Source organism: Diplotaxodon limnothrissa, linkage group LG22 (assembly GCF_057381915.1).
Source record: "Diplotaxodon limnothrissa isolate DT_005_m linkage group LG22, D_limnothrissa_male_GT1.1, whole genome shotgun sequence".
Classification (NCBI taxonomy): domain Eukaryota; kingdom Metazoa; phylum Chordata; class Actinopteri; order Cichliformes; family Cichlidae; genus Diplotaxodon; species Diplotaxodon limnothrissa.
In genome coordinates this window covers 27,007,959-27,029,826 of record NC_140616.1, presented here as the reverse complement: position 1 = coordinate 27,029,826, position 21,868 = coordinate 27,007,959, and the positions used below count along the sequence as shown (strand labels likewise).

General features: G+C 40.1%; 1 protein-coding gene across 1 annotated transcript in view; it reads right to left on the bottom strand.

Moving 5' to 3' along the window:
* Positions 1-21,868, bottom strand: part of LOC146610073 (receptor-type tyrosine-protein phosphatase U-like) — a 259,644-nt gene that overhangs the window by 17,127 nt on the left and 220,649 nt on the right. The window contains exons 19-24 of the mRNA XM_085346904.1: positions 21,655-21,731; positions 16,004-16,040; positions 9,441-9,538; positions 3,762-3,878; positions 3,447-3,601; positions 755-890 (exon numbers count right to left, since the gene is read on the bottom strand). Of these exons, the coding sequence (XP_085203030.1) occupies positions 755-890; positions 3,447-3,601; positions 3,762-3,878; positions 9,441-9,538; positions 16,004-16,040; positions 21,655-21,731 (620 nt within the window). The remainder of the gene's footprint in view (positions 1-754; positions 891-3,446; positions 3,602-3,761; positions 3,879-9,440; positions 9,539-16,003; positions 16,041-21,654; positions 21,732-21,868) is intronic.

The following is a 21,868-nucleotide window of genomic DNA, read 5'->3' as shown; positions in this document are numbered from 1 at the left end:
TATTTGTCTTTAATAAAAGAAGTCTGACACTGGTCTTCTACACTAATGTAGCTGCTTCTTTGCTAATTCAACATAATTACATTTTTAAATATATATTCAGTGTAGAATCGTTTTTGCATGAAACAGTTACAGATAATATAATTAGTTAAAGACAATATTGTACATTTACATAATTAAATACATGTATAAACAGATGGGTGTATATGTGTATACATCATTTCCCTACATTTGGCTCCGTCAAAAGTTGGATAGACAGTATTTTATAGAAATAAATCAGAGCTATAATATATATACAGCAATGCCTTGAAGGTGGCTTTTTACTTACTTTACTTCTTCATATTAACAATCATTTACATTTTTTCTTTCTTCTTTAAAAACTAATTCTTCCCCATATTTTTATAAAAGTCAGACAGCACGATTAATCACTTAATTTGAGGTGTTTCAATGACTGAAAACACCTGAATTCAAAGATTAAAACCCATGACCCATCGCCTTTATCCATGCTACTTTTTTTGTCAGTTTGGCCTCAATCAGCACTATTGTAGAAAAAAAAAAAAGGAAATGAAATGAAAAAACTATTTGTAAATTGTAAAGTTAGGCAGCTTTACAATGTTCTATCAATAACTAATATTACAGTTGAAACAAAAATGATTTATGTTTATGAACTAATACCTGCTGTTAAGGCTAAACCTGTGAGCTTCTGTTAAAGCCATCAGCATGGCATCTCTAACCACATTTCCACTCTCCCACTCACCTCAGTCTGGATCATGTTGATGCGACGTGAGCAGAGGGTCTTAACACAGTTGTAGATGTCCACCACTCCTTCACACTCAGCCATATCCAACATGACATCTAGAACGATGTAGCAGCCGGTCCTGCCTGCCCCCATGCTGTCACAGAGGAGAGGGGAGATGGATTAGAAGGCCTGAATATACCACTGAAAAGAAAAAAAACTCAATGGGGATCCTTTCATTAATAAATGAGATTCTTTAACTCGTGTACAAATGGAGCTTTTGTCCTGCAAATAAAGACAGTAGATACACGAACCTTCTATCTTCTATCATAGCTTGAAGTTTCTCTGCTCTGTCCTATGCTTTGCTTTAACACTGCTGTAAAGATGTTCAGATGTCTGTGAATGCTTCAGCTCTTTCTAGGTAAGGCTTAGTTACTTTAAAACTGTGCCTGCACTGGGATATCCTATAACGCTGGGATATCTTATACCCAAAGAAATATTTGTCTTCATATAGCCATTGCTCTTCCACTGAAAGGAAAAAACACTCTCAGCGGTGCGCCAGTGTTGTTAAAAAAGTATCACTTATGATAAAACGGAAAAGCATCACAGCTTGATCAGAATCTGAAATCCAAGAGAGGGTGTACACTGGCAGACTGGGCTGAAATAAAAACAAACACCAAGAACAGATCTCAGCATGTTGGTGATTATTACAAATCCAAAGTGACTCAGTGATATTTACCCCTGCTTATATTTCTCACAGTTGACCTACTATACGGTGCTGCTATTTTGACAGTTGAGTTTTTTGGACTGACTTGGTGCCATATAATACACAGTACGATCAGGTTATAAAAGGCAGACAGCACAAAAATAAAAGTAGCTGTTTTTCCATATTATTGAACTAATCACAAACTCTTGCATTTAAATCTGCTGCAATGACCCGGTTACTGCGTTCACCAGATATCAACACAATTTCGATCTGCTCCTCACGTGTTAACCTCTTCAACATGCCAATGGCTGTGAACAAAGAGAAACTTGTAAATAAGTCATGAAAGAATAAAGTTAGGTTGAAACCAAGCACACCATTGTTTTTCTTGTGACATTACCAATAAGTTTGATGTGTCACATGGCCCTCTTTCTATTGAAAAAACAAAAGTTGTATCCAAGATGGCCGACTTCTAAATGCCCGCCATGGTCACACCCATCTTGAGGAGTTTGTCCCCTCACATATACTAATGTGCCACAAACAGGACTTTAATATCACCAACCATTCCCATTTTATTACGGTGTATCCATATAAATGGCCCACCCTGTATTTACAAAAAGAGTGCAATGAAAAGTTTGTGTGCAGTGGAAACTCAGAGATTTTTGTGACTGACCCTGTTGCATCGACATTTCTCTCAGTTCCTGAAGGTGCAAAATATAGTGTGAATTTTTATTGTATAAATAATATTTAAAACCACCTTATCACCCAAATATGATCACTTGAGGTTAAAGAAGAACTAAGATGTGATGGTCAAAACACTAACATTAGGCTTTAAAACATTCATTCATTTCATTTGTGTTTCTCATTAGTTTTTCTGTTGTGAGTGATTACATACGGCAGCTACTTGTGTACACACACTGGATTTTTGCATTCAGACTTGTTTGTTGTAAAGCTGTTTGTTACTCAAACTGGCATTTAATTGATTCATATGACATTTTTTTGACTTTCATCCAGCATCTTAAGCACTTTAGGGATCCCAGGTGTTGAAATAAAATAAATTTCACTGGAGCACAGCAAGTCATGCTCCACTTTAAAGTGAAGGCTGTAGGAACAGTTATCCTGCACATCATTGTATGTTATGACAAAGAGGTAGAGACAGAATGAAATAAATGCATTTTCAAACTTGGTTTCGCTGTGAAGTGTTGGCACAGGTTTGCTGTTGTCAAGTTCTCTAATGGACTTAATAAGCTGACAGGGTGTTACCATAGTTACCAAATGATTTGCACGAACAGAAGCTATGTCACTTATACAGATGGCTTATTATAAGATGCACCAGAGTTGTCTGTGAAGGTTCTCAGTCATCCAGGTCATCGTAGTCTAAGGAGCTTGGAAAGAAAAGCGTCTGGAAATCCAGACGCTTTTCTTTCCAAGCTCCTTAGAATGCACCAGAGTTCAATTCACAGCTTTCACAGCAGCCCTAACAAACTGTTGGCAGTGTTATATTAGCAATTTCTCTACAGTAGAAGTAAGTTAATCGTGATTGTAGCATGAAAACTTGTTCTATATTTCTTTCTATATTTTCTATGTTGAAAAAAATGCCCAAATGGATCAAAAAGAAATCTGTGAGCAAAAGCTTCTGCTGCAGGTCTAATAACAATTATTAGTCAACAGACAGCTTAAAAAAATTCTTCCCTGAAAAGCCAGAGGCTGTCCTTGCCCGTTGTGAAAAATCCTACCACCTGCGTCTTTGTGAATGTTTTCTGGGTATGTGTGAAGCATTTTATTTTATCAACACTTTTGTGCTCTCCACAACACAAACACAGAACAGAGAAGCTGACAGTTATTTTGAGAAATGCAGAAAAACACAAACTGAAGCTAAAAAAACGCAGTGCTAAGTGCTATCTAAGCGCACTGGAACATGTTGAACATGGCGTATTTATAGGAGGGAGTATTTACAGCCACCATATCTGTTAGGCAATTTGCTTATTATCAGGACAGAAGGGATGTTACCTGCAGTGGACCACCACAGGTCCAGCATCAGGAGGAGTCGAGGCCTTGACCCGGCGCAGGAAAGCCAACAGGCCCGTAGCGTGGTACGGCACGCCGTGCTCAGGCCAAGAGGTGAAGTGGAACTGGCACACTTCGTGTTTGGCAGGGTAACCTCTCTAAAACAAACAATGAGTCAGGTGTAATGTGAAGTGATGATTATAAGAAGTGAAATAGCTGAAATAAAAAAGACATGAGAGCTGAGCTGCTGGGTACAAATGACGCACACCGGCCACGCTCACAGGTTTGATATAAAAATAATGCAAGAGTATGACTCACCCTCTCCATGGCAAAGGTGCGCACAGTGTACTCTGCAAGTGTTTCAGTCTTCAGCAGTGTTATCTTGATGTCACCGTAGAGCTCTGTGTCATCGGGCCAATACTTACAGCACTTCATCTGAACAAAGAAAGTTCAGTTACAGGTTAAATACAGTTAATGTATGGCTGAATTAATATAACCAGGTATTAATTCAGCTCAGCTCAGTTATAATCACGTCACAGTGCTTTATATCATAAGGTAAGGAAGCTACAGTGACAGTGAAAATCTTAATAATCAGACGACGTCCTCTATGAATGAACACTTGGCGAAAGTGGGAAGAAAAACCTCCGTTCTTACAGGAAGAAACCTCCAGCAGAATCAGGAAAGACAGGGGCGGCCATCTGCTGTGACCGATGGGGGCGTTGCCCTCTACATCATCAATGTGATTTTATTTCTTAAAAAAACACTAAATAAATAGCACAATTAGGGCTGGGCCATATTATACCGTTCACGGTAATACCGGTATAATGTTAGGCAACGATAGGAAAATGAAATATCGCGATAGAATGGGAGTAAAACGCGCATGCGCAGTGCCTTTGTTTTCATACGCACATGGCCGATTGTTGAGTGAAACAGATGAACCAGAATTGGTTTGTAAAAATGGTGCAACTTCAGTGATGTGGAACTGGTTTGGTGTTTGTCCGTCAGATACACAACAAAGCACATTTTTTTGCAGAACATGCAAGCGGCCGTTGTTATTGTCGTATTTGTCGGACTAAGATGCTCTTAAATCTGGGAGTAATCTGGGTCCTAAACTCCGTATGTTTCAGGTCAAACAACACTGCAGCATCACTTAGAATTAAAAACTGTCTAAATTCTTTCATCTTTAATAAAACGATCAGCATTGCTGCTTTACCAGGTGTAACTATAAAGTTTAACTTCCAGGCATCCATGAAAACAAAATGTATTACATTTAACAGAGTTAGAAGTTAGCAGGAAGCTAGCGGAAGTTAGCTCGCTAGTTTCGCTAGTTACCTAAGCATGATATAGCACGTTCTGACGGAGAGATTTCTGAAAAAAATCAAACGTACAGCTCTGCTATCACTTCCAACATAAATGAAGACAGGAAACTAAACAGCAGTGACGTTTGTAGGGTTACTGAAATTGGGCTAGCTGGTATTAGGGTTGCCAACTCCCTGAAAAATAAATAAGGGACACCTCGTGGCCAGGGCCGGGCGACCCAGTTGTCTTCACCCTTCCCAGTGTGGTGAATTTTCTAGCTCTTTTTTTGTGTGTGAAATTATTTTTTTAACCATTTGACTTGAAGTTGATTTAAGTAGATGCATATTCTATTCTTTGTGATATGAACACATGGGAAACAAATGATCATTTAGCCATTTATTTTTAGCTCAAAATGACAACATTAACACAGTAAAACAGGTCTCTTTCTTAAACAGAAGCCTGTCATGCTTAACTTTTGAGAATATAAGTAAATCTTTCTTTAAAAGAACTCTGTCCTGCTTAACTTAAAATAATAGAAAACAATAGAAAGAAAAATATTCTTGTAACAGTGCACATTTAGTGCATTTAGTACAATTGGCTTCAGTTGAGGTATTATTTCAGCTTTTCTAATGCTAATCAGCTGCTCCTGTTTGTAAACCCGCTTGTTCCCATGATTACGCATCATAACTCATCATCATTATTCATCTATGTATTACTTTTATGTATTAGTCATCAATTTGTTGTAATCATCTATCCTTGCAGTTGTTTATTACACAAAATAAATTATATTATCACACTTCTGGCCACATAGCGCTGATATTCATTGCACATGCCCATATTAACTTTTTCCAGCCAGGTGTTTTCCTTTTCCCATTCTTCCCTTTCTCTGAGGGGAACAAACATTGCTGCTCTAGTGCTGGGCTCACACTGTGCGATTTTTGGCCCATTTTGAGCCGATTTTTGAGTGATCGGACCGATTTTGGCCTTCATCGTGCGTCGTGTAGTATACGTGGGGTAACGAGAAGTGATTAACACCTCACGACCAGCTCCCGATCATCAATCGCTCGTGAGGGTGTCACCACAGGCGCTCACACTGCTCACGCGCAAACGTAAACGTTGGTGAAAAAGACGTTGCAGCACGGCTGTGCAGCGTGTGATCTGGACACAAGCGATGGAGGCACAACTTTGGAAAGCTCATCCGAGCCTTTTCGATGTGGCATCACAAAATTATCACGACCACAACAACCGTGAAAATAGTTGGATTTACACTGCTGCTCAATCACAGCTGCCTGATCATGTTTTTCATTAGCAATTTAGCAAAGTTGATGGTGGTGGTGTGTCTGTGTGAGTGAGAGACAGAGAGAGAGAGCGACAGATTTTCTGTTATAACCTTCATGTTATGGAGGCACAGTGTGAGCACTCAGGTCGCATCAGAGCATCGGGCGGTATAGTGTGAGAGTACATCGTGGCATACGAACTTCTAACCCCTGCGAGTCAATCGTGCAGTTTGAGCAGGAGCTGAATAACGTGACTGAAAAAAATCGCACAGTGTCTGCCCAGCTTTAGGTGTACTGTCGTCCGAGACTTGCACCGCAGAGTCGGCGTTTGTTCCCCTGTTGGCCATGCTTCTTGTTGTGGTCATCTGTTGTCTTCCGGTATTTTCTCCGCAAGCGACCTTTCCTCGACCAATGAGATGAGCGGTAATCTGAATTGTCATACTCGAATTGTCATAAGTGTGCTGTCAGCTCATTGGTCACAAAGCAGGAGAGGGGCTGGGAATTATGTTTTCAAACAAAGTGTTAATTCCATAAACATTTATAGACTACTTTTGATTCTCACTGTATTACGGGACAAAGTGCGTCCCTTATTAGCTCAATACGGGACGTGTACTTTTGTTTCGAAATACGGGACGATTCCGTATTTTAAGGGACGGTTGGCAACCCTAGCTGGTATATAATGATGTGCTACGTGATCGCTAGCGACACAGCTATGTTAGCATAACATAAACAGTGAAGCTGGAGGACGAACACTAACACTTTTCCACTTATAAAAGTTAACGTGAAGGTTCTTCATGGTTAGAGACAAATGCAATCGCATGGCAGGATGCTGTAAACGGACCAAACTTCAGTCAGGAGAAAAACTGAGATAATCCATCCACAATACGAGGTTAGTCATTAATATACTGCAACAACATGGGAATAGAGCAGCTGCAGAGAATTCAATATTAATGAATCAATGGTACAGAAGTGGAGGAAGCAAGAAGAATGAGTTTAATAAAGTTTGATTTATCTGACTGCTTTGTTTCGCTTAATGTGCCTTATAATCCCGTGCACCTTATGGTCCGAAAAATGCGTACTGCACACTGCAGTTTAATGTTGCAAAGCACCTCTTTTTAACTTCAGTGGATATTATACATGGTTATGCTCAGGATATGTCAGCCCATTTCTACTGGAAATGCCTTTTGGTTAAACTTTCAGCAAGGAATTTGCATTTGCACTGTTACATTTTTATAAAGCTTTAATGTACATAAAAACCAGCTTCTTGTTTAAGTGAAAATAAATGGAAGGTTGTCTTTTTGCGCTAGTAATGTTGTGGAGTTGTATTTTGTCTCGCATCAATTATATCGTCGGTTATATCGTTATCGCAAATTTTCAAATATATATCGTGATAAATATTTTTGGCCATATCGCCCTGCTCTAAGCACAATGTATTTTGAATTGTACAAAAGTGCTGGATGTAGAACAAGTTCTTAAAATAAAAATCACATTTATATTTCTTAATTCTTTTAATTGACAGAAGGTTTCATAAAAGAAATTTAAAATTGATTAATTATTTCACAGTTCAGGCTTTTATATTTTTTTGTCCCTGTTAATATGTGACCCTGGCCGACACTTGCTTCGACGTGTGATTGGAAAGTTATTTGAATTTCACAAAAAGAGATGCCGTTCCATGCTTTATGTTTCATTTATGCTTCTGGAAGGGAAACAACTGCTAAACTGTAACTTCTATTCTAAAAGCCTGCTTGAAATGTATTGCAGTTTAAAATGAGTGAGAAGCAATCTGTGGAGAAGATTGTGAGGTGCAGGCCTTTCATTTATTTTCATGATTCAAAGCATTATTTCCAGTAATCTGTCATGCCAACAGTCTATTGAAATGTACACATTACTAAACACAGCTAATTTAACTAACAAAACTTGCTAGCTAATTTAGAATCCAGAGACTGTAAAGTTAAGAAAAAATGAAAACTTAAATACGATCACTAACCTGAGCTGACACAAGATTTTTGTTTACTATGTACTGAAGTAAAACATTACACTAAAGCAATGTCAATCTAAATGTTCGTTTTAACTAAGCATAGTAAGATTTGCTACAGACTCAATCATATTTAGGGTGAAATACATATTAATATAAAATAGTTACACACAAAATATTTAACAACCGCAAACAGTCAATTACTTTACTGGTTAAGATATTTCTTAGGTTTCATTAGAGCAACCCAAGAAACTACTTAGAAAACTACCTAAAAGCTCAGTCACATGAGAGTAAAAATGGGATGGCAACCTCCCTGCAATTAGGGACAAATTGCTGCCCAGAAATTGCATTGATTTTTTTCACATTCAGCAAACAATTGCAAGTAATTTCTGTGACCAAATGGTTGCCCAAAGCCTGAGCATGCGGCACCCTCAACTTCTGGGTAACCACTTTCGATTGCAAGGTGAGTGACAGTGCTACTTGCAGTGCCACTTGGACTGCCTTCTAATTTATAAAATCAGACAAACCAGTCTGAGCCAGTCTCTGCTGATCACTGCAACATTAAAATTGGGGACTCAACTTAACTGGTTGCCAGCTGTTTGTATTCTGGTCGCATTCCTATATAAAGGCAAAGTTGTGGAGCAACTGTCTGCACTTATGCCATTTTGCAGTTGTCCTGCAGCAAGTGTGTCATTCTTTGTGGAAGAGTTTCTGAAGTTCTCTCTCAACTGTATGAGCTTCTGAATGTATACAGTTAATGTGAATTTCTGTGTAGATTGCAACATGTTTGCAACAGATGCCAAATTATTACAGTTCACTGTTGTATTACAACAAACCAAATTGCATGTAATCAGCAATTTGTTCTCATTCAACTGCAAACCGACATGTCCTCATGCACCAAAGCTGCTCTGAAGATGTAGATCATGTGCCCGAGGAACCGTTTCAAAGGCAAAGAGATCACTGCAAACATTTTGCAGTAAGTTTGGTTGTGTTGTGGGCTGTTTTTGCTGGTGTGACTGTAGTATAACAGTTTGTGGTATCCCAACAGTATGCCCTTTTCTGTTCACTACTAATAATGCTTCCCTAACTGAGGTATATTTCTTAGTTATGATATTTTAGGAATTGTACAGTTGCTTTTGTATACATTTTGAGTACAAACTGTAGCTTTCTGCATTCAGCAGATAGGAAGAGTATAAGCGTCTACTGTATTCCAGTACTTCACCATAGGCCTTCATCAAATTCAAAGCTCTGACCTTGGACCACAGCCACCAAAGTAAAAGGTGATCCCTCATGATCAGACAGCTGCTGCCATTTCCTCCCACAAAAACAGAGTGGAGCAGCTCTTCTAATATATAGCCCCTGATAAAGGGAACTTCAGAATCCATCTCTCCATTCATCTTCACAGGCGGCTAAAGAGGTCACAGGACAAAGGCGAGGGAAACCTACCCTGCCCACCTCCACCAGCTTGGTGATCATGACAATGCTGAAGCAGTTCTCCTGCCAAACCATCCGCCAGAAATCGTAGATCATCTCTTGCTTGGGGCCTGTGGAGGAGGAGATACACAACAGAGTTACAAGTGGAAGAGTGGAAACAGGGAGGAAGAGGAAGAGAAGTTACAGAAGGAGAGAGGACGATATGGAAGGAAGAGAGATGATAATAAGTCAGAGAAAATAGCAGCAATAACCATCAATGTACAGGCAGTGTGTAATCCATGCCAGGGAATAGAGTAACAATGTGTCATTCATGAACTATTGCCCGCTCTCTGTTCTAATACTACGGAGAAATGTCATTTCAATACACCCACAAATCCTCCGCCATTGTGCAAATAAGCTTCTGTGTTGCCTTTCCCAGGCACCAGTGGCTGACACAAATCACAGCTTCCAGGAGAAGATGACACTTTCATTGATTTCATTACACTGTTGTGTTAATAATATCACAAGGTCCTCCTTCATACTGACTTCTCTGCCAAACGCACTACATGTATTTCAGCGAACGAAGTATGGATTCATTTCAGCCCACACAGTTTGTCTAACAGAAATATCATCTTCTTTCATGTAACTGCTCTAAATGTCTTTGTATGCAAAAACATCCACATAGTAATTTTTCCTGTGTAAATCTGGGCCCGAGATCACAACTGAACCTCACAGACACTTAAATCATCAGGCTGATGATATTTGACATTTTCTGTACGAAATGAAGAGTCACTACTACTAAGCTATGACTGCATAATCAGATTCTTACACATCTTAGTCCTCTTTGCATGGAGCTTCACTGCTGTCCAGAAAATGTTACAAAACATGAGTGGGCCACACTTTGGCAGCGGTTAACAAAAAAACCACAAACTACACACTGCTTGAAATTCTCTTTAAAGCAGCAAATACATTTTTTTAAAAAAAGCTACTGGAAATACCCTTAAAATGCAATTATTTCCTTGATAAAGTTGTCATGATCCTGGGCCATGTTGGCCCAGCATTCTTAGTTTCATGTATATTTGTATTTTGTTCCTTATTTGACTTCCCCTTGTGACTTTTACCCCCTGTGTGCCCCTCTGTGTATCTGTGAGCCCTCGTTTCCCCCGTGTTTTATTCCATGTTTTCCCCCAGCCCGTTATGTCTGTGCTCTCCCCGTGCTCCCTCTCTCCTCCTGTCTGCGCCTCTGTGTACTTCCTGTTTTACTTTGACAGTCTCCCGTCAGTATGCGTCATGTTGTGTTGCTCCTGCCCTGTCTCGTTACGATTATCTGTGTCAGCTGTATACATATTATTAAGCTGTAATATGTGTACATACATATTAAGTACATATTATTCAAATCTTGAGATATATGTAGGAAAGAACAAGCACACACGAAGTGAAAAAAAATCCTCTCAAAGCTGGGACTAACACAAAAACTTCCACTGAGGCACATATGATAATGGACTTCAAGATTGTGTGTGATGCTCTTAACTTTGTACTACCCACTTTCTGCCGTGGCCAAACAAATTTCCCACGTGTGGGACTAACAAAGGTTTATCTTATATTATTTTATCTTCTCTAATATCTTATCTTATCTGACCTTCCAGTCCGTCCGTGCAAACTCACTGGCCACAGTTCACCAGTGTTTGTCTCAGCAGATTCACAGATTTACTGGGAAATAGAAATATAGATGCACTGTACGTGCGGGTGGTCAGAAATTAACTTTCTGTAATGGTCATATTGATTAAGCCTCCAAATCCTTTTAATAAACTCCTGCAAACGAATTCAAATATTCCCCTTTGACTGTGATCTCCAAACGTAGATATGTCAGGTAGTTTCATGTCCTGACACTGAGATTAAAAAGAGCAGCCTGACTGTTTAAAGTCAACTGTGTGAGAAACAACAGTGTGTGATGTGAAAAAACATTGATCACTTAATCGCTTGCTTAGAATGCAATGTTCTGGTTGGAAGCCTTGGGTCCTGGTATTCCTGCAAGCATAATTCCATACAACCCTCCCACCTGAGCTCCACCCCCTGGATCAATGACTTGTCGGCAGCAGAACCCTCCCAGCAGAGCAATGTGCCCCTCACATAGTGGAGAAACTGCTGAGGTAGAGTTCAAGGAACACAGTGAAGTTTTTTCCACAAACTTCAAGAAGTCCAGTGACCCTTAAAGTTTATATCTGAAAGAGCTGAAACAATGAATGCTTGTACACACTGGCTACCAAAAAGGCACTTCAAAAGTCTGTCCTGCCAAAGGAGAGAGAGGGCAGAGAGCTTCAGGTGTTTTTCTTTTTTTTTAATAACTCTAATTTGTGTAAAAATTAAATGAGAAAGGCAATACAGGGTTTCTGAGGCTTTGTGTTTCAACAGGTAAATAAATAGAAAGAGATATAAAGCAGTGCTTGTTTTCACAGCTTTTATTTGCACAGTTGTGGAATCAAAAAGCATGCCTTTGACTACATGCCCCAGGGCAAACATGCAAAGACAACAGGAGGAGGAACAGCGTTACTTGCCTGTTAAAATCAGAGCATGACAAGAGCTCTGGCTTTCGTAACAGCCGTGTACTGGTCTGTATTGATTCCAGTCAACCCAAGGTGAGTCAGCTCCAGCCTGAGTACGTTTTAAAGTGCGCACGTGGGCAGCTACTTTAACCACTGTTTTTCCTCCTCCTCACGGGTTATTCATGGCTCGCCCCCCTGTTAGCGATTGCTGCAGTCTTATTTTATGTGTATTAGATATGCGAGATGATAATTTTTCAGCAGAAGCGCACTAATACATCACCAGAGGGAGGGGACAGTCAGGCGAGAGATGGATCATGTTTGAGCCCAGCAGCTGGGTAAATCTGTATGCACGGCATAACTTACTGCCACTGTGGACCGGAGTTTGTGGAGTACACTTAGCATTTCTCCTCCCTGTCTGCCTCTCCTATCACCCGTCTCCTCCCGCTCCCCTGGACATAATAGAGAGCTAGCCCAAAGCACCTGCTGCAAGAGCTCAGCTGTCTTACGACTCATCTAAGATACAACAAATCAAACCCAACACATCACCACAGCTGACCACCCGGGGCTCACGGCACACGTATGCACAGCATGATGCTAGGAGTGTGCAGAGTGTGAGGGGCAAATTGCAGCTTTAATGATGAGTCACTGTACGTACACTCTACAGCAGCGGTCCCCAACCTTTTTTTGCGCCACGGACCGGTTTATGCCCGGCAATATTTTCACGGACCGGCCTTTAAGGTGTCGCGGATAAATACAACAAAATAAAACCAGTACCGGTACCGAAAAGACCCAGGAAAACCGAGTAAACGATAAAAACGATAACAAAATAACGCTGAAAACTGATAAAAACCCTGAAAACTATACATTTCACACCTGAGCCTCAACTCTCGCGGCCCGGTACCAAACGACTCACGGACCGGTCCGAGGCCCGGGGGTTGGGGACCGCTGCTCTGCAGTACATGAGTCTCACAGCTAAAGTAATGCTGTTACCTCCTCAACTATAACTTATTTCCATAGTGTTATTTATAATTTCAGCTAGTTTTACATTTTACATATTAATGAATTGATTATGATTGTGTATGTACTACCTGGGCCCAAGTCCTCAGTTTAGGTTGATGGCATTTTTTTAGTAGAAAAAGGCTTAAACATGAATTGAGCTGCGGTTTGGGGAAGGCCTCGGAGGGGACTGGCGGCAGTTCCCTATGTACTAATGAGAAGTGAATGAATTGATAAAGGGGAGGAAGGGTAGGGCCCAAAAACAAGAGCGAACAGCTTGTAGAATAAGGGGGGTAAGGGGGGGTGTCATATATAGATAAGAACCGGAAGGGGCGTGTTTGGAGGCGTGGTCCTGCTCCTGAAATTCAGATAGATTCAGATCTCCAAAAAATCAAACATATGGTAACTTAGGAACCCAAACTCATGAATATATTAGACTGCAATTGAAAACGGAGATAAAATAGACTTTCAGCAAACAGCAAATAAAGCAGCAACCTTCTGATCATTAAAGAGCAAATGTGTTTCAGAACTGAGTCCCCACTGAGTGATGCTGAAAGTGTCCAGGAAACAAAACTTTAAGACCTGCTTAAAAAAAAAGTGTTGATGTCTATCGCTAATTTCTTTCTTCATGCCTTCATCACAACTCTATAGGAGAAGAGAAAAACAATAAGAAATTATATTTTTATATAACAACCATTTAAATTGAATTATTGCTTGAAGTTATGCATGATTAAACTTAGTTCCACTAAGTTAATAGTGACACAGGCAATTATAGCAGCTAGTTTTCATTAAACTTATATTTAATATATTCAAAAAGTAATTTTCTCAACAAAAATATGTCTCGCTTTGTGCTGTAAGTTGCATTTAACAACTTACAATGTAAAGCGCTGATAAAGTCTGAGGTAAAGATAAAGTCTAAGGTTGTCAGACCTAAGGCTGGATATCAGAGAATAATCAGTTATTTTCCATTTTAAATTAATTAATTGAATTTGAGCATCAACTACAGAGTTTGGAGCTATTTTTTTATTTCTCCATCAATGACAACAGAAAAAAAAAGAATTTTAAAAGTGCATCATATTTGTGCGAGACTGGAAAGTCAAATTAACTCATGTTAGGTTAGAGCAGGGAAACAAATAAGAGCTGATCATAGTTTAATGGATTCAATTGAGCTTAATAATGTTTTTGAAAAAATGGCTCGATTATTCTTTTTACTGCTTTTTTCCACAATATAGAACAGTTATGTGTTAAACCAGTGTTGCAAAGATGCTCCGACAAACTAGTTTTATCTGTTGTGGCTCACTACTTGCAGAGCTGCAGTGTAAGTCAAGTCAAGGTGAAGACACAGAAACAGTTACAGGTAAGAGTGAGAGTCCTGATCTGTGTATGAGGCAGAGGGCGACACAACCTTATCTATGCGGGACAGAGTTTTGATAATATCCTGTACCAAAGTACATTTAATTCAATTTCAATTCAGTTTTATTTGTACAGTCCCAAATCACAACAACAGTTGCCTCATTACATCACTACTCTCTATTCTCTGGATCAACAGGAGTTGGTGGAAAATGTCCTTTTGTTAACATGTCAGGATTGTAACAGTCCTGACAGAACCATCCTTCTACTGAACAGAAAACTCAGAGCAGAAAATATTTCCGAGTCCAAAATCGCTCCCAAAATGCTACGTAAAGACAGCTGTGTATTTACTGCCTTATAGACATTTATAACACTATAGGAGTGCCCAATTTTAGGGTACATTTATCAGGATTATTAATATTATTCTATAGTGTCTTCAAAAATTCTACATTGGAACAAAAAGTTCTTTCTAAGAATAATACAACATGTAGCTCCACATTTTTCAGCAGTCACGACAAATCTCATTTTCTGGTCAACATTCAGTGAAATGTGAACTGTCCCGTATTCAGCACAGGGAGTGGTAAATGTGTGACTTTGGAGATGCTGTACATTTGACTTGGTTTAAAAAAGGAAAGCCCACTGAACTGGCTATGATTATATTTGGCAATTCCTGGGATTTTGTTGTGACATGATGCCCCTGTGAGGGGAATTGCAGTGAAAAACTCTGCATATTTGCATCTGTAAAGTGAAAGTGTTAAAGTAAAGGTGCTTATTGGTCTGCCCAGCTGTTTTAATAAACTCATAGTTGTTTTAAAAGATTTATTTTGGGGCATTTAGCTTTGATTTTACAGCAGGACAGTAGAGCAGACTTGAACGGAGGGAGAGTGGGTGAATGGACACACAGGAAATGAGCACGGAGCATTCATTTCCAAAATAAAGGAACTCCTCTGTCTCATTCTTCAATTCATTCTCATTTTGTGAACTGATTTTCAACCACATCTTAACCCAAAGTAAATTTTTACTTCTACTTGAAAGTCACACTGGCACCCCTTCCACCTCCCGCCTGCGCCCGTGTGTGCACGAAGAGCAAAACGTTAAAGAAAGAGAAGGAGAGAAATTTTCAGAGGTTACTTTTGAGAAGCGGCAGAACTGAGAGCAAAGTGAAAGATGGGAAGAAATCAGAGGGGGATTACAGAGTGAAAAACACATTCAGTGAATAAACAGGATCAGAGTCGGCAGAGAACAGAGAAAACGTCTTGCTCTCTCGCTCAGTGCATGTCTCTCTTTCATTCTGTCTCGCTCTGAGTGAGGGTGTGCCTGAGTGTGCCGCTTGGGAAATGCAGCCTATATAGTGAATCAAAACTACATCAGAGAGATGTTGTGCCACACATGCAGATGGCAGGGAGGAGAGAGACGGAAGCAGAACTTCAGACACAGCGACACTCAGCAGTTTACAGTGTCGGCTGACTGACGGGTACAGTCGGCTGCTCCGAGAGCGTTTCTCACAGATGGAGGAAAAGGCTTGTTTGTGGTGGAAATCCAGATGTGAACGTGATGCAACACGGGCTCCTTGTTGTTTACACATTATTAATTCAGCTAACTCATTTTCATATTGTCAGCTGGGCTGCTGTTGTGCAAAGTGCGCTGCAAACAATCTGAAATACCAGCGGTGACACACTGCTGCTGGGTTTCGTGCCGTACACTCACCTTGAGTGGCAATGAAGTGGTTTGATCGCTGGTAGCCCTGTGGGACAGAGAGTGGAGATAAGAAAAAACGAAATCAGACAGAGGGTTAATAATTACAGGGATACATGATAACGTGAACTCTGGGACCAGCTCGGGCCTTGGTGGGACGCGGTATGCTCCACCTTTGACTGAAGATCTTTCTGAGAACTAATCTGTATGTGTGTGTTTGACCAGCCAAAGATTCTTTGGACTGTTTTTGGGCCCTAGCTCTGGGTGAAGAATCTCACTTGAATTATAATGCAGGAAGAAATGGCATTGATTCAAGTTTCTCTCTGCCTGTCTCCGAGCCAGGTCATTCATTCCAGAGCAAGGGAGCTGCATTTCAAAGGCAGCCTAGTGTGTGCTGCTTTGCATGCAGCCTGGGCTGCTGATCAAAGGTAGATTGACAAGTGAGCGATCTTCAGCTCTGGGAGTAATTCTACCTGAGTGACACTGACTGATCTGGCTGTCTCCTTTCTGCTCTGCTTGGCATTAGTGCAGTTATGATACAGTGTGCACGGCCTGGAAGGCTATTAGTGGCGTTCTGGCCCTCCACCAGGCAAAGACCTGTGTGCTGAATGCAAAGTAGTCGAGCATGATAGATCCCCAGAATTAAGATTAGTGCGCTCTCTCATGAATCGCAGGTAAAGTGATTGCAGCCGCTGTATTCAGTAAACATTTGTAAAAATACTGTACAGACACACACAGAGCGCAGTCCCTGTAGCCCCTCGAGCTCATATACATGTATGCACTACTGAGCAAGCAGGAACACAAATTACATTCCATAACTGTCATGCCGGAGAGCAATGCCGAGATGGATGGTCATCGCTACGAAAGACTGCAGCGAACCCATTCCCATGAGCCTCTGTTGCCGAGTTTCCCCTGAGCTGACCGGTTTCCTGTCTGTCACCTTGGCAACCACAGTTTCCAACAGCAGGCAAGCAGAAAAACACGAAGCGATGTGAATTCACAATGGATTGAAAAGAAAAAGTAAAGACATGCAGACGTGGAACGCGTATCAATTCCATCACAATAAGACGAAAAAACGATTCTCAGTTTGTTTTGCTTTGACAAATTTGGCTCGTTCCAACTACAACCTGTGACAAGGAAAACCAGGCCTTCGTGAAATGAACTCATACTCATCATGCATCTCAGAACTGCATATCAGAATCCCGTAGGAACTTTAATCATCCTCGCTGATAGCAGTCAAGGACATCAGAGACATTTTTGTGTCCTCCTTGCAAAACAGTGAGAATAAGCAATTCAGCCGAGAACCACGGCCTGCATTTGTAAAGCAGTTGCATGAGAAACAAAATAACAGCGGGTGTACGACGAGCTACTTAATCATAAAAAAAAGGCTAAGTATATATTTTAGCAAATCTTACTCATATTATATTCAATACTTTGCTATTGTATTTTAGATTCTAGGGGACACAAATTATTCCTGTTTGAAAGAAAACCAGAGAGAAACATCCTGTGGAGTTCTTTGTGTAAATGGAACAATTACAGTACATCCCACTCAAAAGCTGCTACAAGATGTTTGCACCAATCTTATTATTATCTTAAAAAAAGAAACAGCTCCTAATATGTACACTCCCGTTAAAATCATTTTCCTCATGCTGGTATTGGTAAATAGAAAGCCTTTCCTAGAAAATCTATTTCTTTTTACTCGAATCATGTAGGAAGCAGCAAAATGTGAATCGCTTTGTTGGAAGTCATCTCCTACTGTTGCATGTGTGTCCTGCTCTCAGTAGTACTTCGAACAGCAAAACAGCATCTGCCCATCAATTCATGCAGAGCTTTCATACATGGTTGAAAATTTGGACAGAACTGCCCTTATTAACTGCAGACTATCATAACATTGATGATATATGACTGAATTTCGGGGTGAGGAGTCTAAAATTGGATCAAACTATAATGTTGCCCATCTGTTCTATCTGTCCTGACTCCACTGAAGTATCTTCTCCACTGCAATAAATTCTCTAAATAAATACTTTAAAAAGCAGTTCTCTGCTGCTTTCAGGTAAAAACTGCCTGCAAAATGTAATTCAGATAAGTTCTCGTCACCACTTCAGCGAACTCATTGTTCTGTCAGCGTTTGATTTGACAGACGTGTCATTTAGCGTTTTGATTTCTGAAGACGTGCAGCTTCAGATGCTTTTGTAGCTATACTTCAGGTATAGTTCAGGAAGTAAACTGTTTGCTTATTGCCATGAAATAGATTTGACATTTAGCTAATATGGATGATTTAAGACTACTTGACACAACACACACAACTGTCAAATAACATTTTCACATCTTTAATTACAATATTCATCTTTTTTCTTCTCCTGTGTGATTAATTAACCCAAAGATGACCTGCTGTGATATGAAACAAGGTCGCAGCAGTCAGATATCGTAAATTAACAAAAGTCTGAGATTTTATATAGAAACGGGTCAGAGCCCAGAGCCAGACAGCCCGCGAGGCTGCGACAGCAGAGATGCATCAAGCTCAGCTGTTTCATCAACATGTGCATATCTATGACAGGCAGTTAGAAAGCTTGTTATTTTGGTGTGCTTTTGTGGCTTACTACCAGGTTAGCTTTTAGTCGAGCCGACGATGACATGTATTTTGTGAAGATAATTGTGTTTTTTTGTTTTCTAGTGTGATCTTGCACCTACTATCTTACGCTGAGATGCCTGATAAATATGGGCTCTCATACCACTGGAAAAGCAGGGTTTTCTTTACTTTTCACTGTCACTGTATATATTTATAATGCCTCCTGTCATACTGTGTGTGTATAAACATGAGCTTTGACCTCGTCTCTTTTCCTCTGTAGTATTCTATCAGCCATTTTATACAAAAAAACTGAGACTGATGTTAAGCAAAAACTCCAGGTGAGCATTTGACTATGGATGAGACTGCTACGGTCAGTTTGGGAGAAAAAAGTTAAAACTCAGAGGAACAGTGAGGGCTAAAAGTGGAAAGGCTCAGCAGCTCAGAGAGGAAAAGCAAAGGAGGATCTGCCAGAAAAGAAGAAGAAAAGCCGTGGAGGGCTGGCAGGGAGAGCCAGAGGAGGCGGCATGAAAAGAAGAAGATGGAAAGCAGAAGAGAAGCAAGATACTTACTTCCCTGTTTATCCGAATCTAAGAGATGCCAAAAGGTTGAAAACAAGGGAGGGTGGGGAACAGAGAGAGATATAGAAGGAAAGTAGGGGAGGAAATAAGAGCTAGTTAATGTGATTAAAGACCAGAAGAAAAGGGTTATGAAATGGTTAGAAAGCAGTTTGCACTGGAAACCTGTGGAGAGAATAATGTCCAGAAATCTTTCATTTCCATGTTTTTGCGATAAAGGCCAACTCTTGTTATATAGCAACCGCAGTCCTTTAGTCATTTGTCTTGCAGGAAGAGAATGGGAAGTTCAATCATATGTCTTTACTTAGATTGTTAAAGACGGGCAAAAAAGATAAAAGAGTGCAGCAGCAGGTCATCATCCGAGAGCAGTAAAAACCCAGCATTATCCAAGCTCTTAATAACATCAATGACACTTTAATAGGTTCTGCAGAGAAGGAGGGAACATGGTGCCTTAGGAACTACACAATGTTACTCAATACATGCTATGAATTGTTCATAAAATTGCAGTGAATTTAGAGATTCCATAGAAGTTATGTCCAGTCTGGATAAATTCTTATTTAAAATTTGTGTGAGAAAACAAATGAAGAGGGTGGAGTGGTATATATACCATAACCACAGTTTTGCCTTAAATTAATAAAATTGTGTTGACTTTTTGACAGTCTAACGTAACAAAGATACCAGGTTTTTTAAGGCAGAAAATAGTTTCTGTGTTAATTTTATGGTGAACTAAGCTGAGATCTGGGAACACAGAGACACTGCAAAAAAAGTTTGAGCAACAAAACTAGTCTGAAAGTCACAGTTTATAATAAAACTAAGCATTTGGCCAAAATAATCTTTACAGGTTAAAAATATCATTTTGATTAAAGGGCTTGTGCATACTGGTGGATTAACCATTGCAGAAATATTAAATAATAGTAATTACCAATATTATTAATTTTGGGCAACTGTTCCATAAACCGTACATTGGATGGTGGTTTTAATACATTTGCTAAACACTGCATGTACTGTGTTACTATTTGCAGCTTTATTGCAAATCGAGAAAGCCAAAAACTAAATTACATTCTAAATGCAGCTGAAAGTTGAATAAACTAAGCTGATGAAACTGGAATTGTTCTTTAATGGTGCTTTGAGTACCATGCAAAATAATCTTGGTCAGATTGCCTTCCCCAGGTGACACACAATGACAAGCGAGACAATGATAAATATGGTATATTGAGCTTTTTGCTAAACCAGAATTTTATCTCGAGCTTTTTGATTGGTTTGCTCAGTCATTCTCAAACTTCCATTTAATCGAAAGCTGGCATCACTTCCCGAGTGCCTAACAGAATATCAAAGTCCGCTGAAATTTAATTGCATCTTTTGGAGTTACATCTGTCAGCCTAGATGGCAAAAACAAGGTTCATCTAAAGATTTTACAAAATAATGTCATGTCTTGCTACCCCTGCAAAATGAAAGACATGCAAATGTGCACGTGAATGAGTGAGAAGACTACTAAACTTTTCAGTTTAACCTTTAAAAAAAGCAATGTTCCATTATTCCAGCCTTGGCCTCCTCCATGAATCATTTGGAATCATTTCACTGCAGTATTTTGAGCCAAGGGTCTTGGCATGACATGCAAGTGGTGCTGTAGCCTGCACAGTTAATGGCACAAAGGTCCTTGGAGCACTCGTTCTAATGGAGCCATCATGGAGCACTAAAGGGGATGAAGTGGCCACACACAGTTCTACCCGATGGGACTCGCGTATGCTGAGTCAGGCGACCACAACCACAAATCTGCCCCTTACGTTTTCTTTTGTTCACAAAACAATTGCTAAAACAAAGGGTGCGACAGAGCAATCAGCCTATTATACGGGCTCATATTAAACCTGAGATTAATACTTCAGCAGACTACATGAAGGGAAGACTGTGGAGAGCTTTTTCAGAGTCCCCTTGAAGTGACCCTTCTATTTATGAGTGAGCGGCAGAGCTCACAGCCTGACCTGCGCTGAAGGAAAAGTCCTTCAGACACTGTTGCTCCATCTAATGCAAAGCTGCAGAGATTGCATCTCAAGGGAGAGCAAACTGCTGCTGGGACTGGAGAGGCTCCCTGAGACACTCATTCGAGCTGAACTGTAGGTGAGATCACAAAATCTGAAAGTATATGAAAGGATCAACTGAGTTATATTGGGTCCAATTTCAATGGTCAATATTGCCTTACAAAAGCACTTGGGCAAGGCCTGCTGCTCAGAGCTTATAGGCTCTTGCTGGAACTTTAGAGATATAGCGATAAAATCTCATTTCAAAGCCTACATGTACTAACACACATAGATATTATGGTACGCTGTGGATGTAGTCATTAAATGATAGTTCGGATTTAGCTGACAGCATGGGGAGGTGACTGCTGGTCAAGCGCCAGGTTAACAAAAACAATAAAAGACAACTAATATGAGCTCTTAAGGCAGAGCTGTATGATCAGCAAGGCCAGAGATGTGGGAGTATGAGGTGACGCAGAAGGAAAAATAAAAGTAAAGGTAACTTACGTCTATGTAGTTGGCATTGACATAATCGGAGCTGGGATCTGCAAGGAGGGAGTGGAGCTTGACTCGATGACGGTCATCTACAACGCATAAAACATCACTTATCAGTATGTAGAGGTATTTGCATCCAGTATATATATAAGTATTTTAGTGTTTGATTATTATCTCAGTCTGTCCATTTCCAAAATACTAGAGTACTGATTCTCCACCTGAAGGA